This window comes from Aplysia californica, unplaced genomic scaffold (genome assembly GCF_000002075.1).
Source record: "Aplysia californica isolate F4 #8 unplaced genomic scaffold, AplCal3.0 scaffold01284, whole genome shotgun sequence".
Lineage (NCBI taxonomy): Eukaryota > Metazoa > Mollusca > Gastropoda > Aplysiida > Aplysiidae > Aplysia > Aplysia californica.
Window position 1 is genome coordinate 125,018 of NW_004798554.1, and position 1,038 is coordinate 126,055.

Below are 1,038 nucleotides of genomic sequence, written 5' to 3' on the forward strand. Positions count from 1 at the left end.
GAGAGAGAGAGAGAGAGAGAGAGAGAGAAAGAGAGATGGACAACCGCAGAATGAATAAAAGATTTCGAAATGTTGCTCTTCGAAGTACGTTTACAAGATCATAAACATTATATTACATGCAATCTATGTGTGACAACAGTGTACATGTACTAAAGAGTGTATGTACCCGGTCACCCAACGCGTTATTGTGAGAAAGAAAGTTTCTTTATAATTCTACATTTGTATCGTGTTATAATTCATTAGCGGAAGTGTATCACAAATTTTATATTAGAACTGTAGTATTTTCATTTTAGCCACATTTGACAGTATTTATTAGTACAGAATTGATGAAAAAATACAGTGTCATTGTTTTCTTTTTTTTTTTAAATTTCATAGAAGACAAATGCCCAGGTTTTCTCTGAGTGACATAATACAAACAGATTGGCAATTTTTTTACTCAAGAATATTTTCTGAATTGATGCATGAAGTTATTGAAATGGATTGTCACCCCATCCAGAATGATCAACTGAAGTCTTACGAGTAATGCACATCAAGTTTGAAAAGATTTGGAGCTTCAGATCTCCAGCTTTCATCTTTCCCGTCATCTAGTACACCATCCTCATTGTCTTTGTCCTCAGCAGTTGCACCTTTATCACAAGGCGGACTGCTCGGGGCATCATCTTCTGCACCTGTATCCCCGGCTGAAAAGAAGAGCTCAGATGTAACCCTCTGCTCCAGAATTATGAGCTGAAACCGTTTAGTCCATATTTTTATAATAGTGGATCGAACTGCTCAGTATTATTAACAAGTCGACAACATGAGGAAAATCAACTGTGCTTTCATTAAAATTGGAGGCACAACGTGGCGGTTTTCTGAGTTCTAAACAAAACAGTGGGAGACTTAAAGAGTTCGCAAATAAAAGATATCACATTAAAAAACCTTAATACGTTTATGAGAAGCTAAACTTGAAGTAAAGTAAGGGACCGTTCATAAATGACATCAGCTCAGAAGGGGGAAAGGGGGGGGAGGGGAATGTCAGCTCAGAAGGGGGAAAGGGGG

General features: G+C 37.7%; 1 protein-coding gene across 2 annotated transcripts in view; it reads right to left on the reverse strand.

The window, feature by feature from the left end:
* LOC101845211 (ankyrin repeat and KH domain-containing protein 1) overlaps positions 1 to 1,038 on the reverse strand; it is a 13,571-nt gene that overhangs the window by 5,895 nt on the left and 6,638 nt on the right. For both annotated transcript variants that reach the window (XM_005112476.3, XM_005112475.2), the window contains exon 3: positions 518 to 680. In XM_005112476.3, coding sequence (XP_005112533.1) covers positions 518 to 680 — 163 coding nt within the window. The remainder of the gene's footprint in view (positions 1 to 517; positions 681 to 1,038) is intronic.